Below are 19,648 nucleotides of genomic sequence, written 5' to 3'. Positions count from 1 at the left end.
TTCCCAGTGGAGAGTGGAGGGAGAACAGAGCAGGGAGACCCTTTAAGGGCTGTTGCAGAGACGGGAGAGAGGAGGATGGTGGCGTGGAGACAGAGAGACTCCCCAAGATTGATTTGTGTGAAGGCTGGCTGCCTGCTCCTTCCTAGTCCTGGAGGGAAATAGTGTACTTGAATCTTCTCATTTTACCCATGAAGACCAGTGGAAAAATAAACGCATCCTTCCCACCACCCGGGGCGATGAAGTTCTGGGCAGTGAAGGGAGCACCAAATTAGGAGCCGGGAGCCCCAGGTGGTGGGAGGAGGACTGCATCCGGAGTCAGGGGCCCTGCAACTCTATTAGCCCTGCCACCTATTAGCTACATGGCTTTGGCCAATGAACTTAACTTCTCTGCCCCTCGATGATCATATTTCCTTCCTGGGGCTGCTGTCAGGATTATTGATGGGTAATTTCTCTGAAAGTCTTGGCACAGAGGAGATTTCTAATAAGTGGTGGCTGTTCTCATTCTTTTCGTGAAATACTTCCTGGCAAAATGGTGACTGTGAACACGAGGGTTCCCTGACCTGTCCTCTTTGGATAGGTGTGTCTAAGTGCATCTGGCCGTTCCACTGACTATTTGCTTCTGTTTCCTGGACAAGGTGGTGGTGAAAACTAAGACCGAATATGAACCTGACCGCAAGAAAGGCAAAGCACGTCCTCCCAAGATCGCCGAGTTCACCGTCCGCATCACCGAGGGTGTCACCGAGAGATTCAAGGTGAGTGGCCCGGGCGGCAGCCGAGATGCTGTTTTTGCCCCCAGGAGGGGTCCGCTGAGCTGCAGAGATGACCTGTGGAGTGATGGCAACAGGATAAGACACCCATCTGGGCTGACCCCACTTGTGCAAAATTGACGTTGTGGTTTTTAAAATTTCTTCTTTCTTTTCTTTATCTTCCAAAATGAACGATGTTACTTAGTTTTAGTAATGGGGAAAACCCACCCCTAAGCTTTCTTTTAGATAAAGTTACAAACATATGGCAGATCACTTACCAAACATGAAAATCTTTACCTTCAGTTCCAGGAAGGGGACGGACAGTAACAAAAAGGCAACCCATTGCGCTCACTTGGCACAGGACCCAGTGTGAGCCTTTGCGTGTGCAGGCTATTCTCAGCACCCCTACCCAGGGGGTCTGTGCTATCCATGTAACCTATTTTGCAGATGGTCAAGTTGAGGCACAGGGTGGTCACAGCTGTACATGGCGGGGCCAGGAGTCAGAGACGGTCCACTCCAGAGCCCTTGTGTTCACACTGCATCCGTCGCTGCGCCTCACAGGATGAGGCGTGGGGCCTGGCTGGCCCTGTACACGGGTTGCTGCAAGTGCTCACTCTGGGGAGGAAGACCTTGCTCTGGACCATCCTTCAGGGAGGAACCGCTGCTGAAAGGGGCGGGGTTGCAGTTAGGGCCGGGGACAGAGCCTTCTCCACTAAGCCTGGGTGGCCTCTGAGGGTGGAAGCAGCTGTGTTAGTTGAGGAACAAGTTAGGATATTGATCTTCTGGAAGCTTGTTCTTTGGGAAACATGAGAAATGGTAAAATGGAGGCCCTCCCCTAGATTCAGAAGAGTGATTTGGGAGACACAAGTGGGTCACCCAGGCCTTGAACATGGATGTGTGAGCAGCGTCCTTACGCCGGGTGCATAGGCACCTGCCCCCTCCCAGGCCCTGCAGTTTCCAAAGCCCCTTTGCATACTGCATCCCGTTCGATCTCCATGACAACCCTGTGAGCTGGTTAAGAGATGAGAGTGAAGCCCAAAGGAGTGAGTGGCTTTGTGGGGGTGACTGGGGATGCCGGGGTGTAATCTGACTTTAAATCCTTCTTCCTGTCACTCCGTGCTGCCTCTCTGGGCTGGAGGAAAACCATACAGGGAGGGGCCTGCCTGGCCAGTGGGTCCCATCCGTCACCGTCTTTTATGTCTGGGGGGGGTGTTTACTTATGTTAGCTCATCTAATCCTCCTAGTACCCTCCCTAAGAAGTATGTGGGTATATTAGTATAACCCATTTTACAGATGGGAAGTTGAGGCACAGAGAGACCTGCACCTGTGGTTTCTGCTGGTGGCCTAAGGAGGGGGTATAAGTTGAGACGCTCTTCTGGTGGCTTCTGGCTCGGTAGTTCATCTATGGTGTGAGGTTCACAGGAGACCAGGTCGGACTGACCTAAGGTCAGCATCTCTCTCCTGCTCTGCCAGCCAGTTGGCGTGTGTCCCATCTGCTGCTCCTCGCACGCCCCTCTCTGTCCACGCCTGGGGATCGGCCCCTGGCTAAGGCAGAGGTGACCTCAGCTTAAGAGGCCGTGATGGCCATCATCCTGATGGCGGACACCATCTGGATATCTGAGCGTGCCTGGGTTTCTCATCCCTGCCTTGACCTCTCCCGGCCCTGGCGTTTCATGTCTCCACAGGAGCGGGGCTCCGTGTGTCACTTGAGCAGCTAGCCCTTCATCTGTGAGAGGCGTGCCGGGCTCTGACCTCCTCTCTGGGTCCTTTGTTTTGCTTTGCATGAATGCTTACCTGATGCAGGTCCCCAGGTCCCTTGGTTAAGGCACGAGTGACGCACGGGGGCCACCAGGGCTCTCCGCAGCCACGGCTGGGCCTTTGTGTGGTTACTTGGCTCCGGTTGCCCAGAACCTGAGGGCCCAGAAGATCCGTGCCTGTCCCAGTGGATCAGGCTGTGGTGGCAGAAGAAGTCCCGCCTTCCCTGCTGCCGCCTGCTGGGAATGTCTAAGAAGGTGGTGTATGCAGTGGGTGCTCAGTGGATTGTTGCGGTGCAGTGGCCCGTTTCCCCAGTGCTCTGCATAAACCAGGCATGTCTGTACACTTAGATCGGTGGCCTTCCTGTGATTCACAGCCGCCCTGAAGGGGGCGTCGTAGCCCCTTTTGCAGATGAGACTGTTGAGTCCCAGGTGGTCGCAGGGGGTTGGGGGGTGCTGCTGGGGTACTCCCCACAACTCTGCCTCTGAGGCCAGTGCCCTTCCCCACATCTCCTGCCATACACACCTCCCCATGGGCCCCAGCTTCCAATTCCCAGAACCTGTTCCTCTTCCGTCACCTCACAGTACCCACTCAGATGTCACTTCTGCCTTGAAGCCTCCTGGGATTAACCTCACCCTCCTGCTGTTTCCACTGCCCTTTGTAACGCGGCAATAACAGCATCTAACGGTGATGGAGGGCTCCCACGAGCCAGACTCTGGGTCAAGCTTGTTTTGCTTATGATCTCATTTTATACTCAGAACCCTCACGGGGCGGGCACGGGCAGATAAATTATCTCCATTTTACAATTGAAGGGAAACTGAGTCAGAGATCTTGAACCCAAGTGGTCTGCTCTTGGGTGGAACATCTGAGGTCCAGGTGTCTTCTCCCCGAGGACACATTTGCATGGGATGCTTTCAGCCCCCGGGTGACCTATTGTGATGCTAGGTTGTTCTGCTGCTTCTTTTCCTAAAAAAAGAAAAAAGAAAAGGAAAGCCTTTTCCTTTGTTGATTCAAAATACTTCCCAGTGACTGCTGCCCTGTGGCCTCTATCTGAACACAAGTCACCCTCCTTCCCAGCAGCCTTCAGAGATGTGGGGGCCCCGGTACCCTGCGTCTTCCCCCGTGCAAGCATCATTTTTCTGCTTTCCCTTCCTTTTATGTTGCAGTGTCCTGGCCTCTTTCCCTGGCTCGTGCTTCTCTTCAGGTGAGGCCTGTGACCTGGTGTCCCTGTGAGGGCGCTGAGTGTCCAGTGGGGTGCCCCTTGTAAGCAAAGGCCCCTTGACCTGAGTTGGTGACGTGGTGGAGGTGGCCAGAGCATAGTGCCCCCCTGAGCCACCGTCAAGCAGAGTGAAGGTGTGGGGCCCTGGGGATAGACAGAACTTTCCAGCCCCTCTGTGTTGGGCAGGAGAGGAGCTCCCTGATGCCTCGCCTCTGATGCTGGACACATGCACGGTGACAGCTCCGTAAGTCAGGGGATGACTGACCGGGTTGCTGGCCCCAAGTGATGGGGACTCGGTGAGATTTCCAGGGACCCTTGTTCGTTGGATCCGTTCAATGGCAGCTCTTAAGGGAGCCCTCTCTGGGCCACACATGGGTGTGAGCCCTTTACAGGTGATCACATAATCGGCAGGTGACCCACCCAGGGTCCCACAGTCTGTGCGAGGTGACCCGGCCAGCTTGACCTGGAGGCCTGTGGGCCCGACTCACTCAGCTGAACGACACACGTCCTGAACACCTCCTGCCTTTGCTCCAGGGCCCTCCTGAGCAGGAAGCTGGTTTACCCAGCTCCCTGTGTACCTGCCACGGGGTCTGTGTGTGGGAGGTGTGGTCTGGGTATGGTCTGGGGCCACCTGTGTTGGAATCACCCGAGGTTTGATTTTAACAGAGGCACGCTAGACCCTGGGGACATGCATTGTAACGAGCTCTCCAGATGATCCTATAGAGCTAATGACCCTTTATGGGTAGGGCTGTGTTCTAGCACGAGGGCAGGCCAGGCTCAGGAGGGCTGGCGCCTTTTGGAAATGCTAAGGGTGCTGGCCCTTCTGGAATGTTCTCTCAGCCTTTTACTGCCCAGTTATATTTCTGGTATCTCTGAATGCACGCACACAGTGAGGCATGCTTCTCTCGTGGGGGGCGTCAGCTGGCCAAGGGGGCTGGGGGCTCTCTTCTGGAAAACTGGGATGCCTGTGGGCAATGGAGAGGATGACCTATCCCCCTACCCCCAATCCCACTTGAGGGTCAGTCACAGCTGTGGCTGGAACAGAACACCTTCCTCGTCCTGCTGGTGACCAGGCAGCTTCCATGTGGCTCCCCAGCCCGGCTGTCTCCTCATTCTTTTTGGCTCCATGTGTGAATTGCAGGAACGAAATCACGTCTCTCAGCTGTTGAAGCAACACGTAAATAACGTGTCCCCCCTTTTGTCTGTGATTTGTGTAGTTCAGGAGCAAGGTACCGCTGCTTTGTGCCTCATCTTTATATACCTTTGGACGGCATCCTCGAGACGAGATGTCTTTTTGGATGTTGCTTTATGATTATCACCCGGGGATTAATCTCTTGGCTACGAGGTTGCTAGGCTGGTTGCTAGGTAACTGCTGGCTGGGGAGAGGGTTTTCTGAGGCTCTGCCGCACTGGGATTGCTGGATGAGTCACCCAGTGGTGGCCCAAAGTCTAGGCTTCTGAAGAGGTTAGTGTCAGTGAGGAAAGCGGTCGTTTAATTAATTGGAGGTGTATTTATGCTGAGAATAAACGTGGGCCTGAGATGTTTCTCAAATTAACTAAACCTAAAGATCTTTTAAGTTGTGCGCTGCTACTCACCCAGGCAGAGCGGTGTGTCTTGGTGCTGCGGGGGCTTGCTTAACGGTTGGAGGATGGAGGGGCCGTAATTCGGCAGATTAAAAGAAGGTGTATGCTTGTGGCTGCTGTGATGGAGGGCTGCTGACACCCTTGACATCTGCACACCCTGTCCTTGTGAGTTCAGACATCTGCACACCCTGTCCTTGTGAGTTCAGGGTTCTGGTGAATAAGCCACACCCCCTCCTCTGGTGCCATGTTGCCTCCGAGGCTTTGAGAGATTTCAAGGTCGGCCTCACACAGTTGGCACAGGGCTGGGAGAATGTCCTAGAAGGAGAGAGCAGGTTTGTTTGAATGGTCCCCAGGTACTGCATTGGGGGTCCCTTTGCCTCTTGTCAACAAATAAACCCGTGGGTGATTCGTATCTTTTTTCACATTCTTAATGACCTTGAGCTTCCTGGGCGTCCATCTGTTTTCCACCCTCTCCAGTAATCCCCCGGTGTGTTTCAAGATGCATTTGTTAAATATTTATGAACAGCGACACCGTTTCCTTAGCACTCAGCGCTGAGGGCGGTCCTTGCAAGGTGGCACTGGGGATCCTAGAAATACGTTTCAACACCCTGTCACCTTCAGCAGAGCATCCTGTGGGGTTCAGCTGTCTGGTTTTGCCATTTCCTGGCCCAGCTATAGAGTGGGGGCTTCATCCAGAATTGAATAATTTAGTGAGTTGAGTCATCTGGGGTATGTGTCTGTATGTTCACTTTGTGTGGGTTACCTAAAATATTTAGTGCTGTAAATGCTTAGAGATGTCAGGATTCATCTTATTTTTCCAAGTGTTTTTTTTTTTTTTTACTGCATTACTCAGCAGAAAAGCACATTTCTTTGCCCCCATCCCCCCTGACAAATGTGGGAGGGCAGAGAGAGCAGAGTAAGGATGACCCAGCTGCCATCGACCCAGTGCTGCCAACCTGGGCTCTTGGACAGTCTTGAAGATCGATCTTACTGTCCTGATTTTGGAGGTGGGGAATTAAGGTCCGCGAGGAACCGGTCCAAGGTCACCCAGCTAACTGAGGATAGCAGTAGGATTCGGACCCATCATCTGACACCAAGCCTTGCTTTCCATACCAGCAGCTGCATGGGGCCCATGGGGTGACCCTCCCTTGCTTCAGATGCCCTAGTTCCCATCCCAGCTGGGCAGTGACCCCTGAGAGGCCCCCCAGCAGGAGAGGAGGCCCCAGGCCAGAAAGAGCAGATGGGAACACAGAAAATTCAAATGCCCCTCAAGCCCCTCGTCTATGAAATAGGGTGATTGCTAATTCCCAACTCATGGTGAACATTTAGAGAACAGGTACAGGGCCAGCACCTTGTAAGTTGAGTGGCCGTACAATTTATGGCCCAGACCGGGACACTTTTGAGAGTGACAGTGGACATTCTGCATTTGGGATGCCGGGGCAGTAACCATCAGCTAGGACTGTCTGGAGCATCTTGGGCACTTGGTCGCCTCCTTATAAACTCCTTATAAAGTTCACCCTGAGGCCCATATCCTATTCGCTGTCCATTCCTGACTATTCTTTTCAGGAAACACCTCTTGGACTTCTGTTGCCTCTGGGGCAGGGCTGCTCTGGCGTGGGCTCACCAGCTCTTCAGGACCCCTGCCACAGCCTGGCCTCCTGCCTCTAGCCCTTTTTTTGGTAGTAAAATATGCATTATGTTAAATTTGCCATTTTAAAGTGTTCAATTCAGTGACATTTATCACATTCACAGTGTAGTCCAACCATCACCATTATCTTTTTTCAGAACATTTTCAGTCATCCCCCAGAGGAGACCCCATACCCATTGGCAGTTCCTTAAAAAATCCCATTTTCCCCTGCCCTTAGCCCTAAGCAACCACTAATCTCTTTTCTGTCTCTGTGGATTTCCCTATTCTGGACACTTCATGTAAATGGAATCATACAATATGTGGTCCTGTATGACTGCTTCTTTCACTTAGGATAATGTTTTTAAGGTTCATCCATGTTGTAGCATGTATCAGTACATTATTCCCATTTATGGCTGACTCATGTTCCATTGTATGAGTAAGACCACATTTTGTTTTTCCATTTCATCCAATGATGGACATTTGCATTATTTCCACCTTTTGGTTAAATGTGAATAGTGCTGGAATGAACATTCATGTACAAGTTTCTGTTTGAGCACCTGTTTTGAGTTCTCTTGAGTATGTACCTGGGAGTGGAATTGCTGGTTCATGTGGTGATTTTATGTTTAACCTACTGAGGAACTGCTGTTTTCCACAGCAGCTGCCTCATTTTATATTCCCACCAGCAATGTACAAGGTTTTCATATTTTCCCTATCCTCACCAACACTTGTTACTTATTTATTTTTTTTATTATAGCCATTCTAGTGGGTATGAAATGGTATCTTACTGTGGCTTTGATTTGCATTTCCTATAAGCTAATGATGTTGAGCATCTTTTCCTGTGCATGTTGGCTATTTGTTTATTTTTTTTGGAGTGATGTCTATTAAAGTCCTTTCCCATTTTTAACTGGGTTGTTTGTCTTTCTGTTGTTGAGTTGTAAGAGTTCCTTATGTACTCTGGATACTAGATTTTTATCAGATATATCATTTGCAGATATTTTCTACCATTTTGTGGGTTGTTTTTTCACTTTCTTGCTAGTGTTCTTTAATGCACAAATTTTAAAATTTTGGTGAAGTACAGTTTATTTTGTTGCTTGTGCTTTTGGTGTCATATCTAAGACACCATTGCCAAATCCAAGGTCATGAAGATTTACCTCTCTGTTTTCTTCTAAGAGTTTTATGGCTTTAGCTTTTATATTTAGATGTTTATTCCATTTTGAGTTAATTTTTGTATATGGTGTGAGGTCAGGGTCCAGTTTAATTCTTTTGTGTGCAGATATCTAGTTGTCCCAACACCATTTATTAAAGAGACTGTTCTTGCCCCATTGAATGGTCTTGGCCCGCTTAGTGAAAAAAATCAGTTGATCATGGACATGTGGTTTTATTTCTGAACTCTCCTTTTTATTTCATTGATTTATATGGCTTTTCTTATACTGGTCCCACACTGTTTTGATTACTGTAGCTTTTTAGTAAGTTTCGAAATTGGGAAGCATGAGTCCTCCAGCTTATTCTTCGTTTTCAAGATTGCTTTGGCTATTCACAATCCCTTGCAATTTCCATTTCCACAGAAAAGGTTGTTGGGACTTTGATAGGAATTGCATTGAATCTGTAGATCAATCTGGGAAGTATTCCCATCTTAACAATATTGTCTTCTAATCCATGGTATTGTTTCATTTATTTGGGTTTTCTTTACTTTCTTTCAGCAACGTGTTATAGTCTGCAGTGTACACATTCTTTCACTTTTTACTGTAGGTGATCAACTACAGTAGTATAAGTAATACCTGTGACTGTCACCAATGCAAATCACAAGTGTTTGTATCACACTGCAGGTACTGCCAAGATTTTGGGAAGTGTTTTTAGTCTTATCATTTCTTTGAAATCACAGTATTATAAGATCTTGTTGTTTGGTGTGTTAATAAGGAAGCACATATATATCATATCACAAATCTACGTTTTTGCAATATTTTGATAACATTTCAATATAATTGGTTTTCTTTCCCATGTATCATGTCTTTGCACTTTAAGCGTGATTGAGAAGGATTTATACGCTTCATGTGGCTGCCAGAGGTCAGTGGCACAAACATGGTGGAAACCCTGCACCAGGCTCTCCCCTGACCCCCGCTGCTCCCACACACTGTCCCTTAAAGCCCACAACAGGGGGTGATGGCCACCATGGGGCACCCGCCAGAGGACACGGGGCGGTGACTACAAATCCCTGTACAGTAGCTGTAATTTGATCCCATTGTCTCCTGCTTTAGAGCTTTTATTGACAGCTGAGCAAAAGTGATGTCAATTTAGGGAACATGTAGAATGTGCTCTAACACACATGTGTGCACACACACGTGTAAATTGGTGGCAAAGATCTGTCCTTCAGGTGGCTGGCGACACTTCCCAGCACTGTGAGAAGTGCTAATTTGAGGCATAATAGAGGAGCAGCTGCCTCCTGGAATCCTACAGCACCCAGGAATGGTCTGGGTTCCCACCTCTTGGTGTGGCACATGGGGGCCTTTGTCACCTGGCTCGCGTCTCGTCTCCTGCAGGATGCATCATGCTCCAGCCACAGTGGCTGAACACTCTGTGTCCTGGGGCCTCGGGACTTTAGCGCATCCTCTCTCACCCTCTGACAACAACACCCTCTCCCGAGCTTCCCTGGAGCGCTCCCTGACCTTCCCTAGAGACCCGACACCCCCTCCTAGACACTCTCCCTGCACAGGTAGGGTCTGCCTCTGCTCCCGCATTTCCCCTCCTGGTTCTCACCCTGAGGTGTGATGAGTTAACATCACTCAGCAGAGACCAGAGCTGACCCTGCCGGCCAAGGTCACTCCAAGGTGGCCATCATCAGATCTCCTGGGAACATCTGCCAGCCATGGGGGATTCTGTCGATGGAGGAAGGCAGGACCTTGGGGCCCAAGGCACTTTCGCCTTTGTGGGCCCTTTCCTCCTTAAAAAAAAAAAAAAACACCTTATGACTGCCTTGGACTAAAGATGAATGTAATCCAGGCTGGATTCATTATTATATATTCATTTTTTTTTTCTTGTTTTTAAACAAAAGTTAAAACCATCTTCTGGGGTAACTAAAAGCATCGTGGGCCCCAACACTGGGTTTTGTGCGCCTGACAGAGACGTCGGCCCTGCCTCTAAGGAAACACCCTTCCACCAACCAAGGGACTCCCTGGCCTCTGGGCCCACAGCCCCACCCCAGAGAGGACAGCTGTGAGCTCAGGCACTGCCCATCCACCCAGGTCCCGGCCTCTAGGGACCAGTGGAGGGCAGAGTTGCCTGGGGTCCTGCCTCCTTCCTGTGCGTGACCATTTGCTTAATGAAACCCAGACAGATGGTGCCTCTGAAGACTGAATTTATGTTCCATTTGATGTGTAGATGCTCTGGGTTGGCTCCAGGTACCCGAGGGTTGCCCTGTAAGTCCTCACGGGGGGATGGGCCACCTGCCAACTGCATCCACTCAACTCCTCCCCTCCCTCTGCCTGTTGTGTGAGTTTCAGCCCTGCCTGCAGGGGCTCAGCCCTGGGGAGATGGGCCTGCAAGGAAGTGAATTAGTTTCCTGGGGCAGCTCAGTGGCTTAAAGTCACACATTCATTTTCTGATAGTTCTGGAGGCCAGAGGTCCTAAATCAGTCTCACTGGCTGTACTTCCTCTGGGGTGCTGTTTCCTGGCTTTTTGCAGCCTCTGAAGCTGCGCTCCTCACATTCCTTGGCTTGCAGCCCCTTCCTCCATCTCCAAAGCTTGCATTACAGCATCTTCCAATCTCTCTCTGCTCTGTCTTCCCATCACCTTCTCCTCTGCAGCAGAATCTCCCTCTGCCTCCCCCTTATAAGGACACCATGATTCCACTTAGGGCCGCTCTGAATAATCCAGGATAATCTTTCCTCTCAAGATCCTTGACTTGATTACATCTGCAAAGTCCCTTTTCCCATATTAAGTGACATATGCAGGTTCCAGGGATTAGGACGTGGATACCTCTAGGGTATCAGCCAGCTTCCCTTGGCCTAGTCATCTACACGTCTGGGCCTCAGTTGCCCTGTTGGTAAGATGCTGTCAGTAACGTGGCCTTGCAGGTGCTGTCATAGGAGTGTCCAAGCTTTATTTAAACTGCCTATCATAGTGGAGAGTCGGCAGAAGTTTCTGGAGCTACTAATAATATGGTGTTTTGGAGCAACGGGGCAAAGGCTGGGTGGGAGCTCAGGGGCCCCCCCCCTTCCCCCGCCAGCTGCAGGAATTTGATGCAGAATGGGATTCTCTGTTCCCCTTCACAGTTCTCAGCGTGGCTGTGCACAGATGTTGGGGGGTGCGGGCTCACATACTGATGCCTGGATTTGCTCCCAACCTGGGGTCTGGGTATCGGGATACGTGGAGGCTCCTGTGATTCTCATACACAGCACGGTCGGGGCCTCTTCTGTGCTCGGCTTGGGTCACTGCGATGGGTGGCGGCTGCCCCTCCTCTTGTGTGCACCCCGGCTCTTTGGCCCCCTGGGTGTCCCGTTGTTTCCACTTGAAGGTGCTGCCTTTTCAGTGGCTGGGCCTCTGTCACGTGTACAAGAAGGTGCTGGTTTGATGATCTCCAGGCATCTTCCTTGCTCTGAGGCCACAGGCCTGCAGGAGTGGGGTTCATGTTGTTCAGCGAGGGGCTGCTCTGCCTCCCTTGGGGACCTGGCCTGGGTCTCCTGGACGTGCCACTGTAAATGTGGGTGCTCCCCCTTCACAGCCGAGAGGGGACCGACGGTCAGGGGTGGATGCCTTTTCCGGAGTCACTGCATGTGGTGGCCCAGCAGGCCTGGAACCCAGGGCCCTTGACACACGTTGGGCAGTGGATGGGTGGTTTGCCTCTTGGCCAGAGCCTTTCGCAACTGGTTGAAAGATGGAGCCTCGGGCAGTTGGGTCTCTCCAGGGTGCTTACAGCCGTGACCTGTCCGTGTAGAGAAAGCCCGAGGGTACTCTTAGGGCCTGGAGGAAACAGGTATGTCTGGCTAAGTGATTTCACACTCTGTTCTGGAATATTCCTAGTTATCTCACGGGGCTGAAGGTGAGGGAGGTTCATGAAACTCTCCAAACTGGGACAGACTTTCACTTCACCTGACTCGGGAAGTGGTAGATGCTGGGTTACGGGGTGATGCCTGTGTTCTCTGTGTCCAGAGAGGCTGGGACATTCCAGAGCCCTCCTGGAGGCAGTGGGCCCGGCCAAGGCTTCGAATGGTGAGGAGGAGGGCAGGCCACCAGTCTGGCCATGCTGGGGAAGGGACAAGAGTGACTTTCAGGGGAGGCGAGCCAGTCCTGACCACTCAGGGCCTAAAACAGCCTTGGTGTTAGGGGCTGCGTTAGTTTGCTAGGACTGCCGCTGCAAAGTACATCGACTGGGGAGCTTCAACAGCGAAGATGTATCGTCTGACGGTTCTGGCGGCCAGAAGTCCAAGATCGAGACGTCGGCAGGGCCGTGCTCCCTCTGAAGCTGCTAGGGGAGGATCCTTCCCTGCCTCTTCCTGGTTCCTGGGGTGGGGGAGGTGGGGGTGGGGGTGGGTTGCCGGTGGTCCCTGGCTTTCCATGGCTTGTAGGTGCATCACTCCATCCTCCGTCTTCACGTGGGCCTGTGTGTGCACTTCTGTGTCCAAATGTGCCCTTTTCATGACACAGTCATACCGGATTAGGGCCCACCTGAATGCCCTCAGTGAATTTAATCATAGTGGCAATGACCCTATTTCTAAATAAGGTCACCTTCACAGGCACCAGGGTTCGGACTGCCGTATTTTTGGGTGGTGGGGGCGTACACTCCACCCGTGACCGGGGGGCCCAGCATGTGGGGCCGACAGCATGCTCTCAAGCCCTTGATCACTTGTCATTCTCTTGATAAATACGTAAAGTATGAAGCCTTGTTCCCTTCTCAGAGATGAGATGCACAGGTGACCTGCTCGTCCCGCGGGTGGCAGATGAGAGAGCCAGGATCCAGTTCTGAGCCAGCTGAAGATCCTCCTGGAAAGGCTCGCTTCTCAGGCCGTGGTGACCACAGGGGACACCATGCCATGTGGTGAATTGCAAACCCACATCTCTCCCCCCACCCCCCACAGGGTGCTTCCCAGGTCTGAGCAGACTCTGGGATTCTGGAGAGGTTTGGCGTTTGCAGAGGCATGGGGCGGGGGAGTGGGATAGCCCGAGGCTGGTGGGCGAGGGTGGGAGTGGGTTGCCACACCCCATGGCTCCTCTTGACTCTCTGGGATTTATTCCTTTGTCCTCTTCATCGGCTGTTCTGGGCACCGTCGTGTTCTCATCTCTCGGTTCTGTGAGCTCCTTGGCCATGAGGCCCAGGAATCCTGGGTGAGGCCCAGGCCAGGTCCCAGGAGGAGCGCCCCAAGGAGGTGCTTCCCCACAGCTCCTCGGAGAGAAGGGGGTTATTTTTACATCTAAGCAGATGGGGCGCTGTGAACCAAACTCCATGTGGCTTCCAATTCAAGGGAAAGGTTTAAGGATGCATGTCCCTCCAGGACTTGAGATCGTATCCTTTTTTAAAAAGTCGAGATGTAATTGACATATAGCATTCTACTAGTTTCAAGTGTGCAACAGACTGATTCAGCATTTGTGTGTACCGAGAAATGATCACACTGTAAGTCTAGTTAACATCTGTCACCACACACAGTTACACATTTTTTTTTCTTGTGATGAGAACTTTTAAGAACTACTCTCTTCGTAACTTGCAGATATGCAACACAGTATTATTAACTATAGTCACCATGCTGTACACTATGTCCTCATGACTTCTTTGTCTTTAATTGGAAGTTTGTACCTTTTGACCCCCTTTGCCCCTTGCTCCATCCCCCTCTCCCCCCACCTCTGGTACCACCATGTTGTCTGTATATATGAGCTCAGTTTTGCCTTTTTTTTTTTTTTTTAAGATTCCACATATAAGTGAAATTGAACAGTATTTGTCTTTCTTGGTCTGACTTACTTCACTTCACATAATGCCCTCAAGGTCCACCTATGTTGTTGTAAATGGCAAGATTTTCTTCTTTTTATGGCTGAATAGTATTCCATGGAAAATATATGCCACATCTTGATCCATTCATCCATCAGTGGACACTTAGGTTGCTTCTGTATCTTGGCTGTTGTAAATAATGCTACAGTAAACATGGGGGGTGCAGATATCTCTTCAAGTTAGTGTTTTCATTTCCCTCAGATAAATATCCAGAAGTGGGATTGCTGAATCATATGGTAGTTCTGTTTTTAATTTTTTGAGAAATCTCTATACTGGTCTCTATAGTGGCTGCACCAATTGACATCCCCACCAACAGTGTACGGTACGGGGTTCCCTTTTTTCCCTGTCCTTGCCAGCACTTATTATTTCTTGTCTTTTTGAAAATAGCCATTTTAATAGGTGTGAGGGGATGACTCGTGCTTTTGATTTGCTTTTTCCTGGTGATTAATGATGCTGAGCACCTTTTCTTGTACCCATTGGCCATCTGTATGTCTTCTTTGGAAAAACACCTATCCAGTTCTTCTGCCCATTTTTTAGTTGGATCGTTTGGTTTTTTGCTCTAGGATCATGTGAGTTCTTTATATATTTTATATATTAACCCCTTATCAGATATATGACTTACAAATATTTCCTCCCATTCAGTACGTTGCTTTTTAATTTTGTTGATGATTTCCTTTGCTGTGCAGAAGCTTTTTAGTTTGATGTAGTCCCACTTGTTTATTTTTGCTTGTGTTGCTTTTGCTTTTGGTGCCAAATACAAAATGCCAAGACCCATGTCAAGGAGCTTGGCACCTATGTTTTCTTCTAGCAGTTTTACAGTTTCAGGTCTTATGTTCAAGTCTTTAATCCATCTTGGGTTAATGTTTGTGTATGGTGTTAGATAGTGCTTGAATTTTATTCTTTTCCATGTAGCTATCCAGTTTTCCCAGCACCATTTATTGAAGAGACTGTCCTTTCCCCATTTTATATTCTTGGCTCTTTTGTCATATATGAATTGATCATACACATGTGGGTTTTTTATGGGCTCTCTTTTCTGTTCCATTGATCTATGTGTCTGTTTTTATGCCAATACCATACTGTTTTGATTACTGTAGCTTTGTAATGTAGTTTGAAATCAGGGTACATGATGCCTCTAATTTTCTTCTTCTTTATCAAGATTGCTTTGTCTCTTTTATGGTTCCACACAAATTTGAGGATTGTTTTTCTATTTCGGTGAAAAATGAATATGGAATTTTCATAGGCATTGCATTGAATCTGTAGATTGCTTTGGGTAGTGGTAGTATGGACATTTTAACAATATTAATTCTTCTAATGCATGAGCACAGAATATCTTTCCATTTATTTGTGTCTTCAATTTCTTTCATCAGTGTCTTATAGTTTTCAGTGTACAGGTCTTTCACTGCCTTGGTTAAATTTATTCCTAGACATTTTATTTTGGGGATGCAACTGTAGTGGGATTGTTTTCTTAATTACTCTTCTGATAGTTCATTTATTAGTGTGTAGAAATCAACAGATTTTTGTATGTTGATTTTGTATCCTGCAACTTTAGTTTTTTGATGAGTTATAACAGTTATTTGGTGGAGTCTTTAGGGTTTTCTATAGTTATTTGTCATTTGCAAATTGTAAGAGTTTTACTTCTTCTTCTCAGATTTGGATGCCTTTTATTTCTTTTTCTTGCCTAATTGCTCTGGGTAGGATTTGTAGTACTAGGTTGAATAGAATTGGCAAGAGTGGGCATCTCTTTCTTGTTCCTGATCTTAAAGGAAAACTTTCAGCTTTTCACCATTGAGTATGCTGTTAGCTGTGGGCTTGTCATATATGGCCTTTATTATGTTCATTCCCTCTATACCTACTTTGTTGAGAATTTTCATCATAAATGCCTGTTGGATTTTGTCAGATGCTTTTTCTGCATTTATTGAGATGACTGTGATTTTTATCCTTCATTTTATTAATGTGATGTGTTACATTGACTTTGCAGATGTTGAACCATCCTTGCAACCATGGAATGAATCCCACATGATCACGGTGCATGTATTTGTTAATGAGTAGTTGAATTCATTTTGCTGATATTTTATTGAGGGACCCTATAGTCTAACAGGGCTTCTTAACCTGTTGTGTGCCATGGACCTCTTCTTGGAATAATATTTTCAAATGCCCAAAATAGAATATAAAGGGTTACGAAGGAGGCCAGTTATTCTAAATACAGCTCTCCCTATGGACAACCCTGCTGTTCTAGACTGTGGAAAGAATTGCTGAAGCGGCCCTTGCTGCCCCCAGGGGCCGCCAGCAGGTAGCTGGGCCCCAGGCGGGGCAGATTGGGGTGAGCCGTAGCTGGTGAATGTGGGGAGGGTGCTCAGGTAGGAGAGGGCAGCGGGCATGGGGGAGGCTGTGTGGCCGGGGCTGAGAGCCCAGCTCTGTACCTTCAGCCACGTGACCTGAGTGAGTGAGGGAATGGCCTTGGTGACAGCTGCAGCGACAATAGTGCCGAGACCAGCCCTGCGACTCGGGGCGAGTGACGGGTGCCGCAAGCTTAAAGAAACACAGACACAGATTTAAGAGAAAGATGGGACCGGGGGACTCAAGACCTCTAGGATCAAGAGCCTCGCTGATTGATCCCACATTGCTTTTATTGAGAGATCTCGGCATAGCCTAAGGGTCTAACACTCCCAGTTTCATCCCATAATCAAGGTTATCTTTGAAGTAAACAAAGGCCTCACATGACTGGGGACAGTGATCTTTGTTTGCCTCCTGGGTCCAATTTGAGCTGGGTGTGGATTTGAGCTGGGTGTGGATTTGAGCTGGGCATGGAGAGCAAAGCAGCCCTGGGGGCAGGAGACCTCTCTCAGAAGGATTAAGGGTCTGTGCCCCACCCCTGTTGGCCCCTCTGCGACTGTGCCTGTCTTAGGTTGTTCCTCCCCTGAGGAATCGTACCCGTCTCTGGCTAACCAGCCATCCTCGGGGCCAAACAGGGTGATATGAGGTGTGCAAGTGAGGAAGGGGCTGCGCCTGCAGAGAGGGTCAATTTTCTGTTTCCATGGTAGCCTATGCCCCCATGGCCTCCATGCCCAGCACCCTTAGTTCCTCCGCTGCTCAAGCAGGACATCCTGCATCCAGTTGCTCGGCCCACATACTTTAATTACTTTTAGTGACATTTTCAAGGTTTCAGAAAGGCTTCTGAATGTGTTCCCACACAATAGCAGACGCTTCCTTCCAGAGCATCCCCCGTGCCCAGGGGCTGTCCTCGACCCTTCCAGCAGCCCTGGGAGCTGGGTCTTCTCACTGCCATTGGCTGGCAGGAGCCTGGGCCTGGAGGAACTGCGTGACTTACCCAAATTCTGGCCGCCCTTCTGGGCACCGGGCACTTGGTGGGGTTGGTGCTGCTGTTGGAAAGCCCCGCAGGTGCTCACCTGCTCCCTCTGCTGCCGCAGCCCTTGGGGCCACTGCCCCTTCCTCTTCCTGGGCAGATTCAGCCTCCATCATCACCCAGCTCCACGCTTGGCTGCCCCTGCCGTTTCCCTGAGCTGCCCACCCGGGCCGGTGGTCTTGTCCTTGTCCATGTGCTGTAGCCGCCACCAGGACCCAGATGGCACCTTCCCTGGGGGCGCTTTGGGCCCCGAGGCAGCCGTGGCTGCACCCTGTGTCCCCGTGTCAGACACGGGCTCCCTATGCAGGCGGGTTGTCCAGACAGGCCAGAATGGCTCGGCCCTGAGAGAGGGTGATGGCCCTGACAGCTCAGTGAGGGGTCACGGGAGGAACAGAGGGGGTGGAGGACAGAGATGATGATGGGGACAGACGGAACATAGAGATGGGTAGGAAGGGCCTCATTGGGGGTGACTCAGACTTCTTGCCTGCCTGGGTGTCTGAGGGGCTGTTCCCTGGTGGAGGATGTAGAGGGGACGGGTGTCACCCAGGCTGCAGTGAGCCTGAGCTGGATGACGGGGTGGGGAGGGTTGGAGGTGGGGACTCGCAGCTGAGGCAGATGTGGCTGGTGGCCAGGGTGACCCTGCGGGGAGAAGGGAGGGAGCAGTGGGGCTGGGCCCGGGGGCCTGGGTGCTGCTGCCGGCCACACCTCCCGACCTGACCCTCGGGGCCACTGCATCCCCTTCAGTCTGGGACACGCTCTCACCCCTGCCCGGCGGCTGCCAGCAGCCAGGGAGCACCTTTGAGGCCCAGATGCAGAGTCATTTTGTCCCCTGCGCCCCAGGCCCTGCATCGGGGAAGGTCTCCCAACGCCAGCCCGCTTCGCTCATGGGCTGTCACGCGTCACCTGCAGACATTACTGGGCTTGTCCTATGGTCCAGCCATGCTGTGCTGGGTGCCCCGCAGACGCAGTGCAGAAAGCCAAGTCCCCACGCTCATGGGGACCGCCCTCTGGGGCAGGGGCAGGCTCTCACTGGACACGCAGGATACCATCCAGAGTGGAGGTGATCGGGGCCTGGGAGGGTCTGTCTGGCCTGCTCAGCTGGTCCCAGCTCAAGGGCTGGGCTAGTGTCTGGGGCTCGGGGGCACCTCTGGAACAGCTGATTAGCCGGTGGCTGATGCGTCACCATGGTGACTGGCAGCATCAAAAGGGCAGTCCGCACCCACGGCTGTGTGTCCAGTGTCCCCTAGGCCTGATTGTGTCGGTACCCTGAGCTCTCTACACAGGGCCTGGGATGCTAGAAATGACTAATTTAAAATGAAGGTGATGCATGGATGTGATAAAAAATGAAATGGTACAAAAATTGTCCAGTGTAAAGTGACTGCTGACCTCTCGTCCCCAGAGGCCTCCTGGTTCTGTGTTCTGTGCCTCCTTCCAGAGACAGTCCCTGTGTACAGCAGTGCTCCGTCCTGAGTGTACACGTGTGGCTGTGCATCTGTCTCTGTGTATGTGTTTCTATGTGTGTGTGCGTGCGTGTCTGGGTGTGTGTATAACTGTGTGTGTCTACACGTCTGCCCCGTCAGCCATCCTTACAGCCCCGCTCCCACCCACAGGTGTCCGTGCTGGTCCTCTTTGCCCTGGCCTTCCTCACCTGTGTTGTCTTCCTGGTCGTCTACAAGGTGTACAAGTATGACCGCGCCTGCCCCGATGGCTTTGTCCTCAAGGTAAGCCCCCCTCAGCCCCCGGGGCTCTGATGCCTTTACACCTCATCCCCCCACTTGACTCAGGGCACTTGAGGGACAGGGCGAGAGTGGCTGGAGTGGCGAGGGGGCCTGGTGGGAGCTCCTCGTGGGGACCCTGTGGGCAGGGAAGGGGCCGCGGTGGGGCCTGCGGGAGGGAAGCTCCCGTCCGCAGGACCAGCACATCCCCTGCGGGAGCAGTGAGTAAGGAGGGGGACACTCCGGGAAGCTGAGGTCGTGGGAGACGAAGACCCGTGCCACCACTCGGGGGTTTGGGAGGAGGGCCGGGCGACCTGAGCCCCCCGACCGCATGTCCCTCGTCTGCCCACCACGCCGGTGGGCTCGCCACACTTGACGCTCGCTTTGCTGACCCGCCTCCTTCTTCCCCAGAGCCTGCAAGTGGCAGAGAAGCAGACACATGGGTCGCAGGACTAAAGGGAGAAAAATAAGGGAGGGGAGGGGGGTGAAGGGAGGAGAAGTAGGAGGAGGTGACATGCACTGGCCGTGGACTTGCTCTTGTGTCCCGTACACTCAGCATCAGGGCCCCCGTGTGGTTCTGAACTCTCCAGAGCCAGTGTGAAGAGGAAAACACAGTTAATTCCAGGATTTGGTGCTGCTGAAATGAAAGCAGGACGCGGCCGTGTG

General features: G+C 51.1%; 1 protein-coding gene across 2 annotated transcripts in view; it reads left to right on the top strand.

The window, feature by feature from the left end:
* The window catches only part of NSG1 (neuronal vesicle trafficking associated 1), a 30,164-nt gene that overhangs the window by 3,783 nt on the left and 6,733 nt on the right, over positions 1–19,648 (top strand). Inside the window, exons 3-4 of one of the 2 annotated variants that reach the window (XM_057704432.1) lie at positions 636–752; positions 18,878–18,988. In XM_057704432.1, the coding sequence (XP_057560415.1) occupies positions 636–752; positions 18,878–18,988 (228 nt within the window). The remainder of the gene's footprint in view (positions 1–635; positions 753–18,877; positions 18,989–19,648) is intronic. The other variant, XM_057704434.1, reaches the window with a different exon arrangement.

Source organism: Hippopotamus amphibius, chromosome 13, assembly GCF_030028045.1.
Source record: "Hippopotamus amphibius kiboko isolate mHipAmp2 chromosome 13, mHipAmp2.hap2, whole genome shotgun sequence".
NCBI classification, from domain to species: domain Eukaryota; kingdom Metazoa; phylum Chordata; class Mammalia; order Artiodactyla; family Hippopotamidae; genus Hippopotamus; species Hippopotamus amphibius.
Note: the sequence above shows the minus strand (reverse complement) of the source record. Positions and strands in the feature narration are given on the sequence as shown.